At 42.3% G+C, this 22011-nt stretch overlaps 1 protein-coding gene across 3 annotated transcripts in view; it reads left to right on the top strand.

The window, feature by feature from the left end:
- The first annotated feature begins 441 nt into the window (after positions 1 to 441).
- cbfa2t3 (CBFA2/RUNX1 partner transcriptional co-repressor 3) overlaps positions 442 to 22011 on the top strand; it is a 54887-nt gene continuing 33317 nt past the window's right edge. The window contains exon 1 of one of the 3 annotated variants that reach the window (XM_053616845.1): positions 442 to 1636. In XM_053616845.1, the coding sequence (XP_053472820.1) occupies positions 1429 to 1636 (208 nt within the window). In that variant the 5' untranslated portion in view covers positions 442 to 1428. Of the gene's footprint in view, positions 1637 to 15074; positions 17577 to 22011 lie in introns of those variants that run through there. The other 2 variants (XM_053616844.1, XM_053616846.1) reach the window with 2 other exon arrangements.

Here is a 22011-nt window from a genome sequence, read left to right as displayed (position 1 = left end):
GATATTTGTAAATGTGTATTTGACAAAGGATCAAAAGACAAGATCATCTAATATCTAACAAGCTGTGAAAATCAATAGCTTATCAGTGGCGTAAAAATCAATACTTAAGTCAGACCACCCAACACTTAAAAAACATAAGTTTAATTCTCTGAAATTCAATCTAGTGTTTGTTTGTATTGCACGTTCTAGTTGCAGTTTAGTTTGGAAACTCACGGTTTTATTTTTATTTCATTTAACAAAAATGCTTTTTCACCGATAGTTTCAGTTTTCGTTAACGATAATAACCTTGGTTGTGATGACGTCACATGACGCGTTGGTCAGTCACCTGGCTTTATCTCTGTCTCTCTCTCTCTCTCTCTCTCTCTCTCTCTCACTCACTCACTCTCACACACTCTCTCTCGTTCTCACTTTCAATGGTTTTTGTGTTTTCATCTCCTCAGCTTGAGTCTTCCACTGGCCGGGAATTCCAATACTGAAAAACACAAGTACCTGAGAACGGTTAAAATACCAGGAAGTGTTCACCATCCTACTCAAATAATGAGGATGCACCAGTTTGTGACATACCAACAAGAACGTCAGCGGAGTCTTTTCAGTTCTTTAAATCTGATTCTGGAGAAATAGCACACACTCTTTCTATGAAAGAGTTTCATTCAGGTCAAGCTTTCTGAAGAGCTTGTATTGTAAACATTCAGTTCTACAAAGAGATTCATTCAGGTGGGCAAACCGAAGAACTCTCTAGGGTGCCAGATGTAACCTTTTTTTCTCCCCCCCCCTAAGAGTGTGTATCAGTATGCAAAGTATATAAAGACCCTAAGTTCTGCTGTCTGAGTCACTCGTTTGGAAGGGTGTGTTTGAGTGTACGGGTGTCAGACAGGAAGTGTGTGGTCAGAGAGAAGTCCGGTCGGGAAAGGGAAGAGTGAACTGCTCGCACAGCTGGTTCCTGCCAGAGGAAACCGAGACGGTGGCTATCACGTCCTGCAGGGCTTTTACCTTCCCTTGAGAAACGAGACCTTACAAAGAGGGACAGAAGAACACCCACTCACCGAAACTCTCTCTCTACACTTTCCACATGCTTAACATGGCAAATAGCCCTATGTGTCTCGCTATCAAGGTTCTCAGCCCGTATCAGAGAAGACGAGATAGAGAGAACGTGAGAGCGGGTGAGAGAAAGATAGAGAGAGAGGGTGGGAAGTAACTGTCATGAGGGAGGAGTTGCTCTTTAGGTCCACTCTGCCATCATAGTCGTTCAGATGTGAAGCCATTTTGACTAGCCGATGAGGATAAAATAAAATAAAAAGAGAGAGTCAAGAATACGGTTTACAGAGACAGGAAAAGTGTGGAATTTGTCAGACTTGGATAAAAGCGTTCACACTGAGCGAGGGGCTGTGCTGAATCTCCTCCAAAGACTTTGAGGATTGAAGTGGAGGAATGTACGAGATGACTTCGGCACTTCACAGAGACCGGTACAAAAGGTCTGGGAGCAGGAAGCATTCCTCTGCTTCTGCCTCTTCGTTTTCCCAGCTTCTGATGTCTAATAGAGTGGCCACGGTAATGCTGACGAGCCCAAGAGCCGCATCGGACAAACACCACGTGCATCAGCCGCTGTCCACACAAACACAGCGGAGACGGCATGCTGGTGAGTGGAGGAACTCAAAATACAAACAAACGAGCTTATTAATGCTGACCATGTCGAGGGTTTTTCCTTTTGTCTTTGCAGCATGTGTATTTTCCAACAAAGCATTGTATATGTTGCATATGGTATGTTTTTTGCACCAGCCTAATTGTCATATTCCCATTTGTTAGTGTAGTTTGGGACGTTTGCACTACAATTAGTTTGGTAAAGTCACATGATATACACCTGTGGTTTCTAGGCTTTTCACGTGTTATATCTCACACATATTTCACATATATTGGACTTTCCACATGCACGCCTGGTAGTTTTTATGTTTCACACGTCATTTCTAATACAATTCCTTTATTTTCACATATATTTCATTTTTCACATGCAGGGCATGTGGTTTTCATTTTCCAGATGTGCTTTCTCATTTATTTTCACATGATAATTTTCATACGCAGGCATGTGGTTCATTTATTTGACGTAATGTGACATGTTTTCTCGCATGATGTCACGTGTTTGCTTGAGCACCTTCCCACGTTTTTTCACCTGTGATCACATATTTCTCACATGGTGACGGGAAAAACGTATCATGAAACTGAACATGTGTGGGATTTTTCCATAAAGGTAGAATCCACATGCTAAAATGAGCTGTATCATAATGGCAGGGGACGGGGGAAAAAACCCCTAAATCTACTGGCGTTACAGTAATCGGTTCCCCTTTAAAACATCTCTCTTCGAAAAGGAGGAATATCTCCTCGAAAGTTCAGGAACCGTGCTGATCTAAAACAACACTAACAGAACAAAAACTAAACTACACAATAACAATAGAACTGCTCTGAACTGCTGATATAGGATTCTGATACCACCAGCCGACTTTGGCTGCAGATGTTTAAAGGTGCCCCACACCTTTAGCATAAGTCACCCTCGTCAGTGTGTGAAATCAGCATCCAAGGCTATCAGTAAGCGAGAGTTCTCTGATTGGTGGTTCATATTTGCATACCAGGGCAGGGGAAAGGTAAGCTAAGCATGCAAACAATTGCAACAATGGATCTTCCTGTTTTCTTTTTCAGTAGGAATACCCCATAGGGGAGGGAAAAATATCTCTATGTTTTGCAGCACTCAATATTTAGCATGGTGTTTAGTTTGGACAACAAAGAAGCAACCAGAGTGAGGGATTACTCTTCATTTTCATGAAGTAATTTCATTACAGTGACAATAATACTCACTAAAACAATAAGAATATAAAACTATTGAATTTAAAATCTAAACGTAAAGATAATGTTTGTTTGAACTTGTAACTTTAAATTCGTTAGTTCGCACCAGGTGGCTGTGAGGTCACTTAAGTTCAAGAATGTCAGGTGACACAACTGGTTGTTTTGCTGAATAGAAATATTCCCATTACTACTTCTTCTTTTTTTCTTTTTTTTTTTTTTTGTCATGTAGACAATAACATCATGGTAAAATGTAAGTTATGTCCTGCGGAATAAACAATACCAGCCTCTCTCTCTGAAGGAGTATATATATATCATATTATATCAATTGTCAGGTTTTTTTGCAGTCGCAGAAATGAACACAAAATCAAGTAAACCCCACAATATTCGGCGCAGCTTGCAATTTTGCAAAATTACCACCGATTTTCATCATGTGACGTCATCGCAACGCACATTCAGCCAAATCCCTCGACGATTCGCGTACGTCGAACATGAGTACAGCTAAAAGGTCTTATTTACCAACAAACATCCCTGCGAAAGAGCGTTCAAAACAATTTCGTGCAGTTGCAATGTTGCCAATTTCAGTAGTTTTCCGCAAAAAAAAAACCTCTGCAAATTGCATCGAACATTTTTAAAATCAAGCGTTATTGGCTCGTCATAACTCTGTGTAATCCCGTCCGGACTGACATACTGATGCTGGGAGGTGTTTGGGATGTTTTAACATACTGATTTGTATATTTGATTATAGTAAACAGACCATTTTGTTTATTAATATATGCAATTTCTACAATAATGGATCTTCCAGTTTTCTTTTTCAGTAGGTACAGTATACACCCTAGGGGAGGGGAACATATCTCTTGGTACATTTTACAGCATTCAATATTTAGCATAGTATTTCGTAGGGATTCATTTTTAATGAATATTGTAAAGTTAATTTAAGACTTATTAGTTAACTTATAACGTACTTGCACTTCATACTGTAACCACTTTCAACAATATTATGAATTCTGGGCAATAGTATGAAAGAATATTGAATTTCAAATCAAAATGTATCATCTAAAGATTCAATTTGTTTTCTCATTTAGCTTGGCCCCTTCAAATTCGTTAGCTGTACGCAGCAAGATCAAGCATTTTTGGCCGCAAAAATCACAAAAAAAATGGTTCAATAAAGCTATGCTTAATAGGCTAAACTATTCCGTGTTTGACTCAAATTTAAAGAATTGGAAGAAGAGTTCATTTCTGTTGTCCGTGTGGTCAGGGTTGAGACGGATTTTAAGAAGTATTTACTGATGAGTAATGCAGTTACTTTTCAGACCGACTAATTAGTCAGTAATTTAAATACAATGCTGATGATGTAATTAACGATTAGTAATGAATTACTTTTTTTGAAGTAACTCACCCTGCCACCCTGGCACCCTGGCACTGGCAGCAACCCAACTATACACTGTCCCCCCCCAGACAAACCCAAAATCGTTCTGAAGTGCGGACTCAAGTATTCAGACCACGTTTGACAATGCCCTAATGCTCTGAAGCAAGCTTTGTCCAGAAATATTTGGACTCACTCTGTGTTAAGTGGCTAACTTGAGTGGCACTGCTGCTTTCTAAGAAATTTGAGGACCTAAAGTGTGTCTCCAGGGAGTGTACGTCCTTCTTCACACACACACACACACACACATACAATAAAGCCACATTTTACTGCTTTCAAAAAATTCCGAGAGATTTAACTGGATTTTTCAGTACGCGAGCGGGTCGGACAGTGTTGTGCGTTACCCATGGCTGTGTGTGTTACTCCGCACTAATGAGCTTTTGTGTGTGTCTCTCTGATAAGTGTTGTATAATTAGGTTGAGTCGTAAGCAGCCGCTGTAGCCGTGTGATAAAGACTCAGGCACAAACATTCAAACCCGACCCCGTGCGGGCGCGCAGGACGGACCAGGGTCTTGTAAACACACCTGCTACACACCAGTCTCACACCCTGCTAACCTGTCAGAGAGGTGGTGGGATGAGCAGGGCATCATGGGAGGTGTAGTTTGTTGTGTGATGAGGAGGCGGGGCTTCCCAAGAGGGAGCAGATGTATTAGAGCTTAAGCACAGCTGTGCAGGCTGATAACGGAGGCAGGGAGATGGCACGCGGGATCCTCTTATCGCGTGCACACACACACACACACACGTGCATACACACACACACACACACACACATAAACAGAGCACAACCAACCATCTCTGACTGATCACCTTGACACACACACACAGAAATAGAGAGAGAGAGAGAGAGAGCGAGAGAGAGAGAGAGGGAGAGAATGTGTGAAAGGCTGGAGGGGTGGTGAATTGGTGGTGTAGTGTGTGTGTGTGTGTGTGTGTGTGTGTGTGTCAAGGTGATCAGTTAGAGATGGTTGGTCTCCGTTAGCTACTCAGCTAGCTTGATGTATTTTCTATCTTTATTGTACTTTATTGTACAGAAGAACGGAACTATTTATAATTCTAACGATATCACATCAAGTTTGACTAACAGTACTTATAAATCCAATTCATTATTTTGTATATTGTCTTAATGGAAACACACATATGTAAGTAAGTGTGTGTGTGTGTGTGTGTGTGTGTGTGTGTGTGTGTGTGTGTGACTGTGAGGGAACAGTTAGCCTTCCTATTTCTGTTTCCTGCGCACTCGCTCTGCGGTCTCTATGAGGAACAGATGTTCACAACTCGATACTGCATCGCATCCCCCAGTTCCCTGCTATCTTCAGTCCCAGTACTGCCAACTGCCAGCTCTCACACACACGCGCACACACACACACACACACACACACACATACACACACACACACATACACAGTGAGTCAGGGTCTACCTATCAACACATACACACATACACACACACACACACACACATTCCTGTGAAAGCGTTCGGCTCCACAGCTGTTCAATAATACACTAAATAATGCCGTTCATTTTTAAACCTGCGGTGTTCAGCTTAGAGGATTACTGAACTATAGCATGCAGATGAACAGTCTGTCTTCTTTCTGCCTCTCTTTCCTTCTGTCTCCCTTTCTGTAAGTCTGTCTACTCTTCTGTCTCTTTCTGTCTGATTCTGGGTCTGATCATGATTCAGAGCAATCTGATTCTGGGTCTGATCCTGATTCAGAGCAATCTGATCCTGGATCTGATTCAGATTCAGAGCGATCTGAGTCTGGATCTGATTCAGAGCGATCTGATTCCGGGTCTGATTCAAAGCGATCTGATTCTGGGTCTGATTCAGAACGATCTGATTCTGGGTCTGATTCAGAGAGATCTGATTCCGGGTCTGATTCAGAGCGATCTGATTCCGGGTCTGATTCAGAGCGATCTGATTCCGGGTCTGATTCCGAGTCAGTCTGATTCAGATTCAGAGCGATCTGATTCCAAGTCTGATTCAGAGTGATGCAATTCAGATTCAGAGGGATCTGATTCTGTGTCTGATCCTGATTCAGAGCAATCTGATTCTGATTCAGAGCGATCTGATTCTGATTCAGAGTGATCTGATTCTGGGTCTGATCCTGTTTCAGAGTGATCTGATTCTTGGTCTGATTCTGATTCAGAGCGATCTGAGTCTGGGTCTGATTCAGAGTGATCTGATTCTGGGTCTGATCCTGTTTCAGAGTGATCTGATTCTGGGTCTGATTCTGATTCAGAGCGATCTGAGTCTGGGTCTGATTCAGAGTGATCTGATTCTGGGTCTGATCCTGTTTCAGAGTGATCTGATTCTGGGTCTGATTCTGATTCAGAGCGATCTGAGTCTGGGTCTGATTCAGAGTGATCTGATTCTGGGTCTGATCCTGTTTCAGAGTGATCTGATTCTGGGTTTGATTCTGATTCAGAGCGATCTGATTCTGGGTCTGATTCTGATTTAGATAGTGTGTGCTTTTCTTTCAGTTCCTCTCATCACTCTGAATTGTTTCTCTCTTTCTCCTTATGTCCTTATTTAACATCTCACAGAGCTGTAACACACATTCCTTTCATGGTCCCTCCCAATTTCTGTGACTCAGGGAAGAGGGATAGAAAGCGAGACAGAAAGAGACAGACAGATGAAGAAAACCATGCGGAACCACATCTGCCTGTGCAAAGTCACCACGTTTGCATTCTCAGTCTCAGTGTAAAGGCGTCTGCCGTTGCCTTTGGCCATCTGCTCATTAGATAAACTCCTTCACAGAGCCTGTCCTTAAAATAACTATCATTTACATGGCCGCCTGTAGCGCCGACTCAATAGGACAGTGAATGCAAGAGAGCGTGGATGAGGACAATAGCGCTGCTGCTCGCCGAGTCTTATCTCTGTCCAACACACAGGCCGCTGTACGAAAGGATTTACAATGTGGATGCTGACGAAAGGGCAGCGAGCCTGCAGGTCTCTCACTGTCTCTCTCACTATCTGTCTCTCCATCCCTGTGTCTCTGCAGAGACAGACCATCATTTCCACATTTCCAATCCTGACACAATGCTACGCGATCAGGAGTCCGTCTCTGCATGCTGCCTCTCCAGCTATCAGATGCAGACAAAAGGCAGGGAATAGAGAAAAAGAGAGGAAGGACAATAGAGGGGAAGGACGCACAGGTGCTCTGAATGCCACTGGGTCGAGTTCGAGGTGGAAGAGTGTGCCAGCCATTAAAGATATAGAGAGACATTTAAATCTTGGGCAAACATTAAAAGGTTGTAAGAGGGTTACAAGGTTAAGAGTTGCTGGTGAGAATAAAGAGAGAGAGTTTAAATGTATTAGGAGAAAAAGGGAGCTATGGAGGGAGAGGAATAGAGAGATAAAGATCATTAATGCGTCCAAGATCAAGTGCACACATGCAGAAACACACACACACACACACACACACACACACATTGTCAAATATTTCACTGCTCCTAATGTTTTATGCCACATCTCTTTCACTGAGACTGATACACAGAGGCCACACCTCCTTCACTGAGACTGATGCACAGAGGCCACACCTCCTTCACTGAGACTGATGCACAGAGGCCACGCCTCCCTCACTGGGACTGGTGCACAGAGGCCACACCTCCTTCACTGGGACTGATACACAGAGGCCACACCTCCTTCACAGGGACTGATACACAGAGGCCACGCCTCCTTCACTGGAACTGATGCCTGGAAGCCACTCCTCCTTCACTGGGACTGATGCACAGAGGCCATGCCTACTTCGCTGAGACTGATACACAGAGGCCACGCCTCCTTCACTGGAACTGATGCACGGAGGCCACTCCACCTTCACTGGGACTGATGCACAGAGGCCACGCCTACTTCGCTGAGACTGATGCCTGGAAGCCACTCCTCCTTCACTGGGACTGATGCACAGAGGCCACGCCTACTTCGCTGAGACTGATGCCTGGAAGCCACTCCTCCTTCACTGGGACTGATGCACGGAGGCCATGCCTACTTCGCTGAGACTGATACACAGAGGCCACGCCTCCTTCACTGGGACTGGTGCACAGAGGCCACACCTCCTTCACTGGAAGTGACAGGCCACACCTTTCTCATTCACACTGCACTGCTAGTATGAATTTTATTGATTTAGTATTAAATATTTATTATCATCTAGGAGTAGAACATTTTCCTTTTTTTTTTCCTTCCAGTTCTAAGGTTTATTGTTACAACCTTAAAGCAGCATTCTGGCATTTTATATGTGAAATGCCAGAATGTGTGATAGAGTGTGTGTAACAGACTCCCCAGTGTTCATTTCCCTGATGTATTATTTATTAACACTCCCAAGCTTTGGGGATTGCAAAATCATGATAAGACAAAGAAAGATAAAACTGGAGAGAGTGGGGGAAATGAAGGGGGGATGTAGAAATAGAGAGAGATGTGAGAGATGTCATGGTGCAGGACGAGTATACTGCAGCTGTCACAGCAACAAAAGCCCAAATTACACAGGGAGTGGAGGAGCTGTCACACACTGACACACTGTCCTCTAGCACAAACACACATCTGCCAATCACACACACCACTGTAACCCAGACACACTAACCTACACACACACACATGTGTACCTACTCCCAGAAATACACAACCACTGTACAGTATATACACACACTATCCCACACAATACACACGTGACTCTTACTAGACCCGGCGTAATGGATAATGACCAGGGCTTGAACAAAATATATTGTTTTTATTTGCTGTGTTGTTTTTTCCCCAAAAAATATTAGAGAATATTTTTTGATGGATCCGACTTTCGACGATATCTATTATATCCCCATTCAGTTACATTTTACATCAGTTACATATCCCCATCCATTACATTTGCCACAATTATACACCAAAGCTCCACTGCACAATTTTAAAGCAGGAAGTCAAATCAGACTGGACTTGATGTACAGTCCGAACAGTGTGTGTTATTGTGGTGCTGCGGTATTGTGTCATCAGTGTGTGTGGCCTGCGCAGGCAGGACAGGAAGGTCTCCAACTCCCCATGAGTAGAAAGTGGGCCATAAACTCTTCATCAACCTGCAGGGCACACACCCATCCATCACCCTGACTCGCACAAGCCCGACTGGCTACATGCATCTGCAGATAGAGCTGTGTGTGTGTGTGTGTGTGTGTATGTGTGTGTGTGTATCAGTCCCAGTGAAGGAGGCGTGGCCTCTGTGTGTCAGTCCCAGTGAAGGAGGCGTGGCCTCTGTGTATCAGTCCCAGTGAAGGAGGTAGTTTGATCAAAATGTACACACCCCAAATACATTTGAGCAACAAAGATATGTTTAGTCAAGGCTGGCTGGTGGAGTTTTACACTGGAGCTACAAGGAAAACACTGTATAAAAATAAATAGGTATAGTCTAGATATTTGGAAATCATTCTTGGGGGCACGGTGGCTGGCTTCGTGGTCAGCACGTTTGCCTCGCACCTCCGGGGATGGAGGTTTGAATCCCGCCTCCACCGCCTCCACCCTCTGGGTACCCCGGTTTTCTCCCCAGTCCAAAGACATGCTTTCTAGGCTGATTGGCATTTCCAAATTATCCATAGTGTGTGATTGTTCCCTGCGATGAGTTAGCATCCCGTTCCGGGTGTCCCCCACCTTGTTCCCCCGAGTTCTCCGGGATATGCTCCAGGCTCCCCCTCGACCCTCCTAGGATAAGCGATATGGAGGATTTCTTTGTGATCCTGAACATGAATGAAATTCCATGTCCCAGTAAATATTAGTACAAATTCTTATTTTAGCTTTCTCACAAGACATCCAAAACAGACCATGGCATAAAAGCACATAAAAAGAAATAGTGTCAGTTTAAACTAGATTCAGGTTCCAGTGGGATTTACACTAAACACACACGCACACACACACACACGCACACACACACACGCACACACACACGCAATTCATCTGGGTTGTAAACTGAAATTTACAAAGTTGTCCGCGAGCTTCATTACATATCTGAGCTGGTGTATGAAGTATGCATAAAAAGTTCTTGCCAATTTCAAGCAGACACCCTGACACAGCACTGAGTGTGAATACTAATACAGGATTGTCAAGGTGACTCACAGCAGCTCAGGAACATCATATTACAGAGTATTTATTTGTCCCTGACTCTTTCTTTTAACAAAAAATAAAACCCTTCACAATAAGACTCTGTAGTTACAGTTCTCCAATATCCTTATCCTTAATATAGCATTATTGTTGCACACATGATTCATTAATACTACAGCAGTTAAAGTCTGCTACTAACAGTCTATCCAGTGTGTATCTTCAGAGACCATTTTCCGGTCTCCTAGATTTTTGTATTTGAAGCTGGGCTCCTAGCTATTCTTTTCTTTCCTGAAGATTATTTGGATTTATTTACAAAGATGCCTCACTTATGGGATATCTGCCAACAGCGCGAGAATTTTCAAGGGCAGATAACCATTGTTTGTGAGAATGTTTCTATGTGGCTAAAATTAAACTGTACTAAACTGTAATAAAGCAAAAATTGCATAAAGTAAATCATTTTCATTATACATATCCATTGCTCTTTAGCAGCACTTTCTGCACATTATCTACTTCAGGGAATTGGGGTGGGGGGGGGGGGGGTGTCCTCCACCTCGAATTGGTATAAAGCCCAACAAACCCAACAGTCTAACATGAGCTGAAAACCTGGGCTCCTAAAGTTCCATACACTATCTTTAACCTTTTCTTTCAGCTTAGGGATCGAGTGAGATGATGGCTTTGTAGGAAGGAAGTGAAAAAGATATATAAATAGCCAAATAATGAGTTGAATAATTATTTCTAACAATCAGTGAAACCCTCCAATCTTTTATTCGTTTCTCTTTTTTTTTAACATGTAATGTAGAATACGACAAAAGAGCTGAGTATCCACATACACAAACCTGACTGGCTAGCATTTGCTGATATTTGCTTCTCATTTTTTTTTCCCGCCGCTTGCATCACCTGCTTTGCAACACTCTCATTCCCACCATCCCACAATCCTCTCCCCTACTCCATAGAAAATGAATAGGATGAAAGACCATCACACATTGGTCTGAAACTGTGGCGAGTTGTTAAGTATCTCCTTAACACTTTATAATAACGGTACATGAATAATAATTATGCACTAAAACCTGAATTAACACTTACTTAAATATGAACTAATGATGAGGTAAATGCTAACCTTCACTATGACATGAGTCTTAAGAATTCATGCGTCAATAACGACCACCTTAAGTACATGTTAGTACGTGTTTGTTACATAATGTATTAATTAACACGTAGAGGTTAATTAAATGTTAATAAATAATCCATCCATTGATCTTCTATACCGCTTATCCTTCTTCAGGGTCACGGGGAAACCTGGAGCCTATCCCAGGGAGCATCGGGCACAAGGCGGGGTACACCCTGGACAGGGTGCCAATCCATCGCAGGGCACAATCACATACAAATTCACACACCCATTCATACACTACGGACACTTTAGACACGCCAATCAGCCTACCATGCATGTCTTTGGACTGGGGGAGGAAACCGGAGTACCCGGAGGAAACCCCGCAGCACGGGGAGAACACGCAAACTCCGCACACACAGGGCCACGGTGGGAATCGAACCCCCGACCGTGGAGGAGTGAGGCGAACATGCTGTTAATAAATATTAGCGTCTGCTAAATGATTGAATGGTACTGTATTAATTTCACCCTTGTGGGTAAAGGAGCAGTGTCGCGGGCCTAGTGCTACAGTGGGATTTGAAGAGAAATGGATGGAGAATGACGCAAAATGGGTTGAGAATGATGCAAAACATCCAGTGGTGTTTGTGTACGCAGCGGCATATGACAGATTGTATAAGCAATTTTAATTCATATTCTTTCTTATAGCGCATGTTTGACTTAGTTTACCCCTGCGTGTTAATTAACATTAACTAAGAATCATGTACTTAAGATGGTCGTTATTTACGCATTAATTCATAAGACGTAATGTCGTAGTTAAGGCCAGCTCTTCATTATTCCGGGATTAGTACATGCCTTAACTCATCATTAGTTCATATTTAAGTAAGTGTTAATATATGTATTAGTGCATGATTATTCATGTACTGTTAGTGTAAAGTGTTCTCAATGTGACACTGTATGATGCCCTGGTACATGTACGAATAGACAAGCAGAGCTGAAAATTAGCTGGAGTTATTATCCTTTGAGCTGAGTGTGGGACGATTTAAACAAGCAAGTCACACAAAGCTGAAAGCTGTATCCTTCCTATACTAACTTTCTGGCTATGGGGAACATCGCGTACATTTTAATTTTGGCCAGACTGTGTCATAATTTTTCCAGAAGCCCAATGGCTGACATTAATTATCCATCACATTCTACTAATCCCTATGATCTGATCCCAATGTGCTCATAACAAACTGTGTTTTGTGTGGATGTTTCTCCGAGGCAGACTGCGTGAGCTTACTGGAGTACTGAGCACCTGACTGTGTACTTCACACTCTGACTGTGGGATATGGCAGTGACATCATTTATTTATCGTCTTCTGTGTTTGTGCCTGAGAGAGAGAGATAGAGAGAGCGAGGGGGTTGAGTGACATGGGAGGCAGATGTTCGTTTCCCAGCAGTTCACCTGCACTCACAACATCAGATCCTCGTCTAACACTGAGGAACATTGCAAACACACACACCGGTTGCAGGTGCGCCGATGGTTAAACAGTCAAAATGGGGAGAATTAACTGAAGAAAAAAATGGGGGGAGGCAGAAGAAGGAGAAGTCAGTCATGCTTTTCTTTAGCCAAAGAACAGCTGGAGGAATATTCAACTCGAACCATGGGGGAAAAGCACCTCGTTGCATTCATATTCAAATACAGCTTGACGTCTCTCTGTGTGTGTGTGTGTGTGTGTGTGTGTGTGTGTGTGTGTGTGTGTGTGTGTGAGAGTGTACTGCTAGCTTTATCCATATTTAGACTGCATGAAAAAGGAGCATGCAGGTCTTTTGTTGCACAAGTAAATACTCTACTATTTAATAAGCGCCTGTCAGAGTAAAGCAGTCCAGAGGAGCCTATGGCTGTATCCCAAATCACTAGTGTAGAATTCATTCAAACAGGTCATGGAGGAAATCTAACTGCGTCACTGTGTTTGAGTTTGTATGAATTTTTCATGCAACAAGGTTCGATAAAAACATTTGCAGCTACAAGAATATCCCAATATCAGAAAAAAGACAATAACCCACCTGCCAGGCATCCAGAGACGAGCATTTTCCATGAATATGGTCTAACTTACAGATAACATAGATACTCACTGCTTCGTTTTACTACATATTCATTTAAATGTTACACTCTGCAAGGGAATTATGGGTAACTCTTTACTACCAAATCTACAGTCTGTAAAGACTACGAATAACAACGATCAAGATGCCTTGTTAGAACACTAACTGTACATGAAATCTAGCATTTGGGACAGAGCCAGAATTGCGCCAAGAAAAATCCAACTATAATGTCTCACCAATTATTTCATCTACACAGCCATCCATTTTCCATACCGCCGCTTATCCTACACAGGGTTACGGGGCAGCCTGGAGCCCGTCCCAGGGAACTGGACTGGGTGCCAACCCATCACAGCGCACAGTCGCACACACATTCACACAATACGGACAATTTGGAAATGCCAATCAGCCTACAGCACATGTCTTTGGACTGGGAGAGGAAAATTGGAGTACCCGGAGAAAACCCCCGAAGCACGCAGAAAGCATCATTCAATATCACAAAAGTTGTGAAGATTTTATTGTCTTTCATAAAAAGCGCTTGAATGTACGTATAAATTGTGTTCTAACAATCCGTCTTAAAAGTTAGTACTTTTAAATCTTGACTCAACTATACTCAGCGCCAATTTTACCCAAAATGCACTCCAGCTGAATGTGTTTAAAATGTGTAACATATTACATATATGTAAAATACATATGTAACCAATGAATCACACAGCACACAGGTGCTGTATTATCTGTAACATATAGCAGAAAGTTATATGTTTCGCATTCCCTGTTCTTTGTCAGGACTCTGTGAAGTGCTGTTACGGCTCTGTCTCAAATTTAGTTCTATACACTATACTGTACACCTGTATAAAACACTAATGTTTTTACACAAAGCTGCTTTGAACTTGCAGGGCAACACAACATGTATGTTTTCCTTCTCACAGCTCCAAGATCCTAAGCTCAGGTTACTGTGTTTCTGTGCATATTCTCTGCATAGGTCAATAAATCTGCATAGGTCAGTGATCATGCACAGTTTGGGAAGAAAAGACATTTGCTGCAGATAGTTGTCTGTCCGAGAATACAAGGGTTTTACGTTCATTCTGCTATATCTTCAGATACCTGTCTGTGATCACAGGGGTTTCATGTTTGCAAAATATTATTCAGTTATGGAATGCTTGTTTCACTTAAATAAGCTCAAGGTCTTACCGACTTTACATCGATTCAGTACTGTTTCCACTGCTGTTATGCCGTTATAAAAAAAAACAAAAAACAAGGTCATAATTATCCACGCTTTCATTATCCACTCAACTTTATTTACACAGAAAGAGCAAAGTTGACAGTTTGAAGAATCAGGATTTACAGGATTTCAGAATGTTAAAAAATATATACACTGGTATGACTGTTTTGTCCTCCGTCATACATCGCTGATCCTGGGAATGGCGTGCCAAAAAAACCAAACTGTTCTGTGCATGTTTCGGTGAGCTCTAATTTTTTTGGAAGATGGCGTCTTCTCCACACTTCAAGAAACGCCCATCGTATGTCGCAGTAATGAGACCCCTGGAATTGAGTGAATGCCCCATAATAGCTTGAAGATGTAGTGTTTTATTTTTTAGCAACTCTTCTACAACCTCCCATTCTATATGTTTTTCTACGTTTTGTTAGAATTAGCTCTAGTGCACATTCATTCATCCGGTCATCCATCCTGGTTAGGGTAACGGTGGATATGGAGTCCATCCCAGGAACAGCCCGTTCGCAGTCCAACACATAGCATCATGCACAGACATGCAATCACACCTAGGTGCAATTTAGCACAGCCAATCCACCAACCAGCATGTATTTGGAAGGTTGGGGGAAACTGGAGAACCCAGAGGAAACTCATGCAGACATGTTGGAGAACAAGTGATACTCCACACAGACAGTAATGCAAGCTCAGTGTCCACTGCTTCCATACTGCAGAATCTCAGCAGAAGCAGTAGGTCTTCTGGGTATTTCTCACCTACTGTCTTATGAATACTGAGAATTCGGACATAATACTCCTTTATCGTACTGCTTTTCGTCTAACGTATAGAAGGGTACTAGGGATATTCGGATGCAGCCCTTGTCTTTTGCATGACATACTGGCTTCTTCCATGACATGCTTGGTCATAGGTTTGGATGGCCGTCCCTTTCTAGTGATCACTGTTGTTGCAAACTTGCATTCGAGACACAACCAAGGATGCCAGTATTGGTTTGACTTGGCACAGGATACAAACTGCCAGTGCAGTGTGAGAGTTTGGGCAGATGTGAGGAAACAGCGGCGCCTAGCGACTAATAGAGGCACTGCATTATCTTTCTCTCTCTTTCTCTCTCTCTCTCTCTCTCTCTCACACACACACACACACACACACACACAGCACAAGCTAAAATCTGACTCTATTACTTTCTGCAAAATCCATTTCCACCCTTAATTTCACATCCGGTTGATTAATTGGTGTTCAGAGCTCGTTAATGAGCAGGATCAGGTGTGTTAGAAGTGGGTTGCGTCCCAAACCGCATACTTGTAGACTAAATAGCAGACTAGATCAAAACAATGAAGCAGGACAGTTTACCTCCGTGAGGCTGCCTGAGGTGGCATACTGTTTACATTAGCAATGCTAATGTAAGATAACGCCACAGTGTCTCATGTTTTGTTTAAGATTTGTTTAAGAACAATTGATTACAGTGTTACAGTATAAAACCACAAAATAAGGAATTCTACAATAATGAGTCAAATGAATAAAACAATATTGTTATATTTTTAAAAAAAATAAATAAATAAACAAACAAATACTAACATTACACCTAATAATACTTTTATACACAATTGCTAATTGCATATTTGTGTGAATATAGCATTCATGGCATATATTAGTGTGGAAATGATACTGTAGGATATGCTCAAGTCTTGTGTTTTTGAGAGAGAGTTTATTTTGTGTCAGTTGTAAACGCGAGAGAGAGAGAGAGAGAGAGAGAGAGAGAGAGAGCCCATCCTCCTCTCCAGATGGTGTTTTAAACTCTGACTGAAGCTACACAGACACACAGAGCCATTAGAGCCACTGGCTTCAACACCACCGACACCGAGGAGAAGGAAAGGAGACGCAGAAAGAAAGAATAAGAGAAAAACAAGCCCCAGACCCAGCCGAGTGAAAGAGACGGGATGATGGGAGCTGAAGCGCCGCAGGATGTTCAAGCTCAGCTGGTCCGGTTTAACTGAGTCGGGATTACGCGGATAAACCGGTTTTAAACCCGACACATACACAAGCTACAGCTTTCTGAACTGGACGGATTCTGAGGTGATCCTCTTCAGCACAGGAACAAAACTCCTCAGAGAAGGAGCATTGTGTTCCTCAGCTCGTAGGCTGTTTATTTCACGCGTTAAACGCACTCGGACTTGCGGATTTTGCGCATTTTCTCCTTTTTCCTCTCAGCGCAGTGATGAAATTATCAGTGTTTCTTCATCTGTTGGAGCTAAAAGCACGGGACTCCACGTCGTTTCCATCTGATCCCCAAATTTAGATGAAAACTTTCTGATTTTGTTTTGGGGTTTTTTGTTTTTCTGTTGTTGTTGTTTTTTTTTTTTAATAATAAATAAATACAATTCGGTCGTCCTGCGCACTTTACGCGCAGCCGCTGGAGCAAAAATCATCCTCCTCATCACCGTCGCGCGCTTTAAATTAAAAAGAAGAAGAAAAGGAAGCATTTCCTCACACGGTTTAAGGATCATTAATACCAAAGACTGGCTTTCACACTCAGACTCGGCTTTGCTTTAGCTTTTCGGTTTTGTTTAGTTTTTTTCCTCCTCAATATGAAACTTTGAATGACCTCAGTGTTTACTGGACAGATTTTGGAAACAAAGTCAGGTTCGAGTCCAAAAGGAGAAAATCTGACTCAAACAAACAAACAAACAAACAAACAAACAAATTCATACCTGAATTTTTACCCGTGACGACATTTTCGGAGGTTATTATTATTATTATTTTTGATTTTTATTTCTTGTTTTTCTAAAGCCGTAACAAAAGCTCTGTGTTTGTCCTGGAATACCTTTTACTTCCTTTTATCCTTCACAAAGTAAGTGACATTTTAAACCTGAGCAATGTATAGGTCATTTATAGTAACTGGAATAAGTGTGTGTGTGTGTGTGTGTGTGTGTGTGGAAAATGCAGACATACAGTAGACTGTAGATCTGTTATTTGATTAGCTGGATCCACCTTCTACTTCTTCTTCTTCCTCTTATTATTATTATTATTATTATTATTGTTATTGTTATTATTATTATTATGTGAGGCAGCTGGACAAATCCTCCTCCTCCTCCTCCTCAATAATTAGGTTTAAGTACAGAAAATCATGAGTGGTCAATGTTTCTGTTCAGTATAGAAAAGTTCATGATGCACACTAATACAGGTTTATCTTTCTGAATGATCCTCAGTCATGACATTCACGCAGAACAACAAAACAACAACAACATTTCACTCTTAATACACCCTGTAAACACCCCATAAAAATAAACCGCTGATTATTTAGATGTCAGATTTTATTCCTGTCCTTAGATGTTTCACTTGCCCGGTTTGGGATAAGTTTGCTACTGTGTTAGTGGGTTGTTTACAGTGATATAATAATAATGATAATAATAATAGTAATAATAATAACGTAGATGACTTGTCATCCTGAGCAGGTTGTCAGTGAGCGCGTTATGTCCATGGGAAAGCAACAGCAAGCTCAATGGATGCTTTAAAGCTGTCATGAATGATATCCCAGCTGAGAGGAGCCTACATAGACCATGTGGGTAGAATGTATAGTGAAGGAAAAGAGCGTATTATGTGATGCTGAATGAAGGTTTTATCTCCTTGTCTTAACCACAGTTATTCCCGTTTACACTACAAAGACCTGATGGTGTCAAAGACCTCCCAGTAGAAAAGGCGGCAGTGTAAGTGTAGGCTTTCCATTTGATCGGCTACAATATGAAGCAGTAGTAATGTAAACACAGATTTGACTCGCTTCCGTGCACCGCGATGAGGAAATTAGGGCTGTACCAAATCGATACTGAGTTTAGAAATCAGACAAACGTTCAGATCCAATCCGCTGCTGTGTTATTTATCACTGTGTCTATATGTATGCATAGAGTACGATGCCGAGTGCTTGTTTCGCCTCGTTCTTATCGTTATTCGGATCAATATAGTTTCATCTTTGGATATCAATACCACGGCTCTGATGTTGGTATTGTAAGGATAAGGGAATCCTTCATCGAGATCCTTAACGAGGACGCAGTGTGTGTTTGAAGATCTGAACATGATCCTGATGTCAGTTTAAAGAAATATATATTTTTTTAAATCGTTAATCAAAATTTTTTAATGCCATGCATTATTATTATTATTATTATTATTATTATTCAGGCCCAAAGAGGAAGCTCAAGATAAAGTTGGGCTGTTTATAATCATGTGATCCAGGGTGCTCATACCGACTCCAGATCTCCACAGTAAAGCAGGAGGTGCGTGAGTGAGTGCTTTCTGATGAACTCGAATTCCCAGACAATGAAACATGCGCCGCATAACGCAGGAGCGAGATCTTATGTGATGTTAAACGAGCGTTGCCAGTAAAGCTGTTAATTGCACCTGAGCTGTGAAAGATAACGGAGCGCCAGCGTCGTACGGTAAACCGCAGGAACCACAGCGCGTTCTCCCACACGCCGTCGTTCTCGCTTCAAACGCCCCGATCGATGCACTTTCTCCAGATGCACTCATAATGCAGGGCGTTTTCATCTCAGCCGCCACTTTACTCTTCGACGGACTCTGGTAAAGACGGCCTGAATTATTGAAGCGCTGTCGGTAGTCCTCTTAATAGACGGACGCCTGAAGGTGAAACCGCGCCGTGGGCCTCGGAGCAGCTCTAAAGCTTTACCACACGCACACCACACGCGCGGCCCGTGTAGACGAGCTTTTACTGGCGCTCCATCTCCAAGCGCCTCTTTGGAAGGCAGGCCATTCATTACTCTGTTGTAGTGTTTATTCCATTCGTCTTCCTGCCACCATTAACAGATTTATACGAATGTCTCGGTTAAGTATACAGGCCTGAAGATGAATAGATCCGAACTGGCAGAGCGGTTGATCCGCAGGTCTGGTTTCATGAGTTCTGCAGACTGCGCTGCGACATCGATCTTCTCTTTTTTGACGGATGACTGCTCCTTGCACTCAATTAACCCGATTCATGGTTCACCGGGAGCGGACATATGCTAAATATGTTAGGACGGAGGACGTATAAAGTAGACACACTGCAGGAAACTTAAGAGGCTATTGAGCGGAAAAGTGCGCAGGACTATGGACTGGGATCAGGATATGTTCTGCATCATGCTGGGCTCGTACCGTGTGATTCAATGTCTTCCAGTGTGTTAAAATGATAGTACTGGAGCTCAATCGTTCTCGCCTTGCACGTGCCACACGGACGTGACGGTATCTGTCTAGAAAAGTCTTCATTTAATCATTCAGCGGTCAAGTTCAGGTCTTTCGGGGTACCAGTGCAAGGACGGGTATAAGAGGTGACGAGTTTTGTCCGTACCGTGTGTGGTTTGAAGTGAGTACCCACTCAGCGTATAGTCTGTTCATCACAATCACATTATTGTGAGATTAATATCGCAGACGCCTGCAGCACACAAGTCAACCCCGAACAAGTCGCATTTCTTTTGCGTTCTTTGAGTATTCTGAGTTCCTCTGAAGGTCGCGATGAGTTTTCTGTGGGTCGTGGAATCGGCCTGATGGAAAACAACGACGTCTTTTGTACACAGAACGCACGGAAAACGTTCCTCTGTCCGAACATTTTCACTAGGTTTACGGTTCAGCGGTGCTTCCACCTGGGGCTGGGCAATGCGACAATACGATATATCAGTATTGCGATAAATGACATCAGAACACGCTTTTCTGGCTTCATTATTGGCATTCAAAACAAATACGCGATCGTGTTAAAATCTACAAATCGTTGATTTTTTTTGCGCTTCGGATTTTTGTTTCGCGTTTTAAAATGGAAATCGGATCCTTAGTTTTTAAAAACGATGTTTTTGTCATGTTTCGTAACATGTCAAATTCGTAAATATCGTAATAAGTCATGTGTCGCCTCCCGCCCCGTGTTGACAGAAATAAGCCGTATGTATTCAGACAATACGCCGAGTCTGTACTGTGTACCGATGCACACGGATGCTCCGGGCGTGGTGCCGGTGAGGCCACGGTCCTGACCTACAGCGTGTGTGTGCGGCCGCATCGGTGCTGCCGGTGGTAATTACTGTAATTTGAGCACGGCTGGTGCAGGTGGAATTTGCCGTGGCACAATTAACGCGAGGAGCAGATGGCTGTGGGCGGGAGACGAGTGGATGGGAGCAAGCAGAGTCAAGAAGCAGAGAGGGAGGAGACGGAGAAATGAACGGTGCGAGGCAGTCAGGTGGTCAGCAGAATGCTCGCACACCTGGACCGACAGGTCTTACCGAGAGTGAGATAAAAGTTTCAGTCCTGTCATCGTGAATAAAGTCCTCACACACCTATGTACAGAATCTGTGAGGGTCCCGATGAAAAAAATACGGCATCGTCAGCACGTAAAACATATTAACCCTGTAAACCCTGTTGAGAAAGTTTTTCTGGTTTGATTTATTCATGTTTAGTAGCAAAAAAAAAAAAAAAACACAGTGTTATAAATTATACAGATTTGTTATACAAATTCAGTTATACGTGACAGAACTTTTTGTTTTTGTATCTCAGTAAACTGCGCCGAAGCAAAAACATGGAAATCCAAAGATTAAAAGCAAAAAACATTCACATATACTGCTGACATCATGACGGTAAAGATTGGCCTGCATTCACTGCACAAAATGTACTTTTAAAAACCTGTTTATTTATTTATTTATTTATTTATTTATTTTAATCAAAATGTCCATCATCGGAACTTATCTGGAACTTCTCAGTGGTCAGGATGCTCAACAGTAAATATGTGTTTTGTTAAAGGGTTCGATTGTGTGTTACAGGCTTCTGCTAAATAATAGAAAACAAATAGATAAATATTAAAAAAAAAAAAAAAAACAATATATCATGCAGCTCTGATACTGACACTTAGTAAAACTCCCACTGGGAGCTCTAAGCGGAAAGTTTTGGGCAGTGCGTCCCCCGCCGCACGCCACCTGATTTTCCATGTTTCTGGACTTGTCTCCGTGTCTGTCTTTAATAATCAGACGTTGAGATCAGGAGCGTTCGAATTCAGCCGAGCCTCGACCTTGTTTTTCCAGAAGTCCGAGCCGGTTTCAGTCAGGACGGAGAGGAAAAGGCGGGTTTTTTTTTTTTTCCACAGAGCACATATATAAATAAATAAATAAATAAATAAACAAATAAATAAAAGCACGTTAATAAAAGTAAAAGAATGAACTGATCAAAGGAAATGATTATGTACATACGTTATATTTATGGGTGTGAATCATTTTGGAATAATAAAAATCTAATCAGAAAGAAATGTGAGTAATTAGAGAAGCACGTAA

Source organism: Ictalurus furcatus, chromosome 27 (genome assembly GCF_023375685.1).
Source record: "Ictalurus furcatus strain D&B chromosome 27, Billie_1.0, whole genome shotgun sequence".
In the NCBI taxonomy this organism is placed as follows: Eukaryota; Metazoa; Chordata; class Actinopteri; order Siluriformes; family Ictaluridae; genus Ictalurus; species Ictalurus furcatus.
Note: the sequence above shows the minus strand (reverse complement) of the source record. Positions and strands in the feature narration are given on the sequence as shown.